The sequence below is a fragment of the Eublepharis macularius genome, chromosome 8 (genome assembly GCF_028583425.1).
Source record: "Eublepharis macularius isolate TG4126 chromosome 8, MPM_Emac_v1.0, whole genome shotgun sequence".
NCBI classification, from domain to species: domain Eukaryota; kingdom Metazoa; phylum Chordata; class Lepidosauria; order Squamata; family Eublepharidae; genus Eublepharis; species Eublepharis macularius.
In genome coordinates, this window is record NC_072797.1 from 94,951,739 (window position 1) to 94,957,738 (window position 6,000).

Here is a 6,000-nt window from a genome sequence, read left to right on the forward strand (position 1 = left end):
TTTGAAAGTGATACATTGGATTGAAAAGAAATTAACTGTAACTTTACACAAACAGAAGAATTCTTCACCTACCTGTTTATGCATCTCTATATTCAACCCATAGGACATTTCATAATACTAAAAAAAAAAAGTAAAATGGATTTATTTCACACAAATGCATCTAATTAGGCATACACAGTGTAATATAGCTAAATGTTCCAATTTTGCCAAATATCACATACGCTTGATTTTTGTTCATCTGTTTTTAATACTAGGTTGCGTAAAGAACTTCACAAAGAAAGAACCAGTCACATGCATACTAACAAAGAAAATTACAATTATTAGAGAACAGATGAGTTCAAGTATAACTATTTTTTGTTTGTTCCATAGAAGTAACTGAAGATTCTAAAAATGTTAAGAAGTACAAGAAAGCAGAGAGAAGATAATAAATCAACAATGGAGAGAAAACTTATTCAGCATTTTAAATTTAAGATATAAAATGACTTCAATTAAATTTATTGATTTCTGGAAAACAATATAGTAATTCGGATTCAAAGCAAATATACCATTATTTTAAAAAAAAAATCTCCAGTTTTCTTATATCGTAGGGTAGCACGATTCTGCAAGCTAGCATCATCTCTGCTAGGCACATTAGACATTTGAAGGCCAGAATACAAGCTTTGATGGATAGTTTGCGCTTTGGCTAGAAGGCGGCATATCTCAAGGTTATTGTCCTCCTTAAACAGTCGCTCCATCATATAAAGAAACCAATTATTTCCTCATATAAGCACAGAAAAAACAGACAGAAAACAGCTCTTTGGGTGCTGTCATAATCCATCAGAAAATCTGGTATTTTGAGACTTCATCATATGCCAATTGTTACCAAAGGCAAATCATAGACATCCTTTCCCCGACTCTGGCCACCAATATCCTTAATTCGATGTGGAAGACTTTAACTGGTAGCTCATAAGCAATGTAAGCAACAGGTTTAAGAAGCAAGATTTACACTGAGAGCGTTGACTTCTTCTTAAAATGTAAATTTATTTCTTGGAAACGTAGATGCATTTCACAAGTTGAGGAGGTGCAGGAGTAAGAAAAGATTTTAAAACATTCAACTTGAAGCCAATATGTAAACCTATAAATCTAGATATGCATTATACAAGCTCATAATTTTTCATCAGAACATAGAGAGGAGGAGTAGAATTTGAAGGATTCTACAGGCTGTAAACTCCCAAGGAACAATCAGCCTGGAACTCCTGCCATACAGTACACACTGGATGCTGCACTAACATCTATTCATTCAAGAAAGGCTCAGCCATGCGCAGCTCCTGGTGGATTGTGCCATGAAAGGAAAACATCAAGGCAGAGTTAACAAGCAAGTGAAAAGCTTTCGCATCCAAGGTTTCATAATGCAACCTCCCTAATAGCACTGCCTCTTTCACAAGCTAGCCAGCGAGCAACTGCCAATAACCTGAGCATTTTTCTTATTGTCATAAGCCACATTCATAACATGCACATTTTGAATTTGTGCTGCTGGTTTCTTACCATGACATAATGTCGCTGCATCTCTGTCTTTTCACTGGCCAGTTTTTCACACTCCAGCTTTAAACTGTTCAAAGGGGAGCAAAAAAGAAGCCAACATCCATGAGTACGTATAAGCCACCTTTTATTACACAAACTGCAAAATAACAGCACCATGTCATCCAAGTTGTTAAAGGGTCTCCATCATCTCTCCATTTGATATATTATCCATCAAACAGGACATTTGAAGGTACAGCGGAAAATGCATCTCATTTGGCAAGGAATCTTTTAAAGGAGAACAATTATTAGGAAATGATTGATTGGAAGCTTGACTATTTCCAAGCACAAAATCACCTGCTATTGTCTAATTCTCTTTCCAAGGGCCACTATTAAACTGGTTTTACATGGGCCATCTTGCTTGCACTTAAACGAACAATATAACTTGGGGCAACCACTCAAAAGCAAAAAGGGTTGAAAGGTTTCAGGTTTTCAAAGAAAGTAGCACAACAGCATTGACAAGCGACATCTTGTGAGCAATAAAGCTTCCTTCGTCCTTTTTTTTCCCCCACCCCCTTTTAAAAGGTGAAGCAACGATCTTAGAAGAGGTTGTTTTTCAAGCAGAGGAAAAGAACTTCTACCCTATGGACAATGAGCAAATGCTCCAAAGTACAATCCTATTTTATCCACACCTGACATTGTAATGCAAGATCTAAAGGAGGATGGAAAACATACGCAGCCCCTAAACTACACCAAAAGCTGCAGCAGCCAAGGCAATCCATCATTTGCACCCCAAAAGTTGAATGGGGAGAAATCCTTGCCCAGCAAGGCCCCAGACCTCCAATTTCTTAAGCTTTTCTTTATTCCTGCTTCATCCTCTCTATGCAAGCTCTTTGATTTGTGCTTTGATCTGCAAGCTTCCCAGACGAACCTGCTGCCAAAAGACTTCTTCCATCTGGATTCATTCAGAAAGAGGGTTTTCCTCCTTTTAGAGTATCTCTAAAGTGTTTGTGAACATATTCTGTGAGATGTTTAAAAGCACTCTTGTAATATTTTGAAACCTCCTTCAGTCAAGTGGTCCAAACTCAAAGCTTGGGGCAAGGAGGAAAGGAGAGGCGATGCCACTAGCTAGCTCTATGAGGGCTGCTCCCTGGGAAATGTATGTTTTGGTTTTATTGCTTTCATCTTGATACAGAGAAAATGAGCTTTTACCAGAAAAAAATCCCATCTATACATGCCCATGCCTTTGGACAGTTAACAAAAGATAAGTAAACACAAGGATTGGGGAAAGTAAACAGCTTTACCTGTGGTACTGAGCCTGTAAAAACTGAAACTCCTCCTTAATCCGATCACAGGATTCAGAAATGGTGAATTTGAAGGGTTGAGCAGGCTGATGCGGTGCCTAGAAGCGGTCATGAGAATGAAATGTTTTAATTACTCCCCATAGCTGCCAGCCCATTGGTGCATGCAACACAGCAAACATGTCTGTCGAGGTCACCCATACATCATTCATGAAAAGAGCTATTAAAACTCACTTTGTGTGTGCGTGCGCGCGCGCGAACACACACAAGCATAGGCGCACACATCAAGTGCTTTCCTCTTTCAGTCTTGGGAGCCCTTTCTCGCTTTCCCACACAAGCACAAAGTCTGGTCTTCTCCACCCCCTAAGCGTCTAATCGAGGGCGACCAACCGCAGTAATCGAGGCTTGGGGAAGGGAGAAGAAATCCCCGCTACCCCCATGAAATGGGGTGAAGGGGGAAAGGGGCAAAAAACCCAAAAGGGTGGGGAAAGAAAATCACAGGACCAAACGAACGCTCTTGGAGATTAAAAAAGCGTTTAGACGAAGAACTCTCAACCCGCCGGCTGGCTGTTAATTTCCCTGTGAATTTTTCAAAGGTTAGCAAGACGGGAAGTACCATGAAGACACTCCTCCGATCGCCAAGCCTGGAAAGCCAAAGACAACAATAAGAAAATGGCCACAACTCAATTGTTTCACGCAACTCTCCCTCCCCCCTCATTTGCCTTCTCCAAGCAGGAGGCAAAGCGGAGTGGGAGAGAGGCGGCTTTATTCCCGGGGATCGGCTCTAGTCTATTCCACCCCCACCCCCACCCACCCCCCGCGCACAGGGCCGCCCCTCCCATTTTGTAAACAAGACTTTCGGGAGGAGAAAAGGAGCGCGGGGGAGGGGGTTCTCGGGCTCAAGCCACACAAAAGTCTCTCCCCCCCCCCTTTACCCCGGCTTGCCTCTACTCACCGGGTGTCTGGTTTGAGGGTACATCTTGCTCAGATCGCGAATCATCCAAACCGATTTAGTGGGTGCTTTGGGCCAGAAGGAAAACTCGGCTCATTGATTTTAATGGCCACAATGCAAAGGAGGCGGCAGAGAAGGAGGACGGGGCTGCCCGCCGCTCGTGCTTCGAAGAGCGACTCTCCCCGTATCCTCCCACCCCGGGAGTCGAGCGAGCGCACGAAAGAAAGAACTTGCGGCGGCGGCGGCAGAGGCGGCAGAAGGGGACCGCTGCAACATTCCACAGGGGCTGTCAGCGACCGCCGGACATCGTCGCGGGAAAGACCGCAGCCGATTCCCACCGCTCCGGCGCTCCCACGCCCAGGGCCCTCCCAAGCCGAAAGGCCGGCCGACTGGCTCGACGTTCCAAGGCGGCTTGGCCCGGTCTCTGGACGCTCGGCAGGTTCTTTTTCCGGCTGCCCCAGCGGATCGGAAGACTTCTCGTTCGTGGCTCCCTCTCCGGCGGTCTGAGCGGGGCTCTCCTTTCACCGCGATTGACCCTCCTGCCGCTGCCTTGGATAGCAACCCAAGGAAAGGAAAACTCCGCTCATACTAAAGGCGATCCTCTCCCACAGAGATGCCTCTCTGGCAGCCGACTCTTCCGTTTGAAAACTTTTATTGATCTTAGTTGTTGACCCTTCACAACGCGAGAGAGCGAGCGCAGAGGAAAAAATCCTTTTCTTTACAGAACTCCCGAGATGCAAAGAATGTCGTCGTTGTTACTCCCGTCTTCCCCCCAAGTAATTGTTTGCGTCTTCAAGGTCTAAATGCAATAACCTTTTGTTGTGTTTTTTTCTTCGTCCCCTTTAAAAGGCTCTTGTTCTCCCTCCCCTTAAAAATATCTTTTAAAAAGAAGAAACGCGATCTTGATTGATTGACTTGTTTATTTTGCCCTTTTTTTCCCTCCTCGCCTTTTCCCTTTCAAACTCTTGCAAATAGCAACACAGAACAATATAACACGAAACCGCAGCGGCAGCCCAAACCCGCTGCTCTGAACAGCTCTAACAACACGCTCTGGCGAGGTGACTCCTTTGACCAAATTTAGCAGCAGCAAATCATTAACATTCTGATACATATTCACAACAATCGGAAGACAAGGAGGCCACTGGGCATCCTGGGATACGTAGTCCTTAATTGGCGTATTCTCGGTGCCTCTACTGCACAATACAACCAAATAAACTACCACTCCCGTCAGGGTGAGCGAAGCCTCTTTAGCCTCCTGCCTGTTCCCCCCCCCAGCCGCTCCTCCCATGAAGGGTATCGTAGACGACCAATCAGCATCGGCCACTCATTAATCGCCGTTCTGTATTAATGCCCATCATTTCGCCGCTGACAAATGGGCTTACGGGTCTGAGGTGGGGGGTGGCTCTGCTCTGATTCCCCCACGTGGGGACAAGACGTGGCCTCTGCTGCCAGCCAATCAAACCCAGCAGTTTGAAGCGACCCTCCCCCAACCCTCCCTTCTTCGCTCTGCCTGAGGTGGAGCTTTGAGATTGCTGACGTTCGATTGCGCCGGCGTTCGAACAGGGGAAACATTTGTTCAGCTGTCAATCAAAGTAACGTGGGGTGGTTGCTTCTGCTGCTACCGCTGCTGGCTCTTGTATGCTGGGTGGTGGCACAACAAGGGAGGTGTGCGGAGGGAGCGGGGGAGGAGAGGGGATCCATTGAACTCCCCGGGTCCCACCCCCATCCAGTGCCACTCACGGCTGCTGTATCACCCACACCAGGAGGAATGCGGACTAATTAGGGGCCAATGTCTCCTTAAAGAGACAAGCTCGGCCTTGTGTAACGTGCCGAAACCCCTGTTGAGACAAGAGAGGGAAGATCACGCTGATCCCACTTCTTTCAGTTCACATCAATTTTACGCGCCACTGGAGCTGGCATAATTTTCATGTGAACGGGACTGAATCACTGCAGCGAGCGAGAAAGAGAGGGACATAAAAGCCTTGGGAAGGGAGTGCAGAGGGGGAGATTGGGATCTTTTCATTTGCTTCCATTTAGGGAGATGTCAGGATTTCCCTCGGCATAAAAGGCTTGCTGTTAATTGGGCACAAAGACGCCTGGCACTGAAAGGGAGAGACGGCAGAAGGAAATGAAGGCTGTTCAAACCAATAATTTAGCCGGAGATCATTTACTCAGCGCCAGTGACCTCGCTCCAGAGAGGCGGCGGGCTAGTCGGATTTGGGGGGGGGGGCGGCACAGATCTAGACGGCA

General features: G+C 46.1%; 1 protein-coding gene across 3 annotated transcripts in view; it reads right to left on the reverse strand.

Moving 5' to 3' along the window:
- The window catches only part of LOC129334349 (transducin-like enhancer protein 4), a 163,601-nt gene extending 158,803 nt beyond the window's left edge, over positions 1-4,798 (reverse strand). For all 3 annotated transcript variants that reach the window (XM_054986408.1, XM_054986407.1, XM_054986406.1), the window contains exons 1-4: positions 3,754-4,798; positions 2,802-2,899; positions 1,525-1,588; positions 73-117 (exon numbers count right to left, since the gene is read on the reverse strand). In XM_054986408.1, the coding sequence (XP_054842383.1) occupies positions 73-117; positions 1,525-1,588; positions 2,802-2,899; positions 3,754-3,798 (252 nt within the window). In that variant the 5' untranslated portion in view covers positions 3,799-4,798. The remainder of the gene's footprint in view (positions 1-72; positions 118-1,524; positions 1,589-2,801; positions 2,900-3,753) is intronic.
- Positions 4,799-6,000: the final 1,202 nt, after the last annotated feature.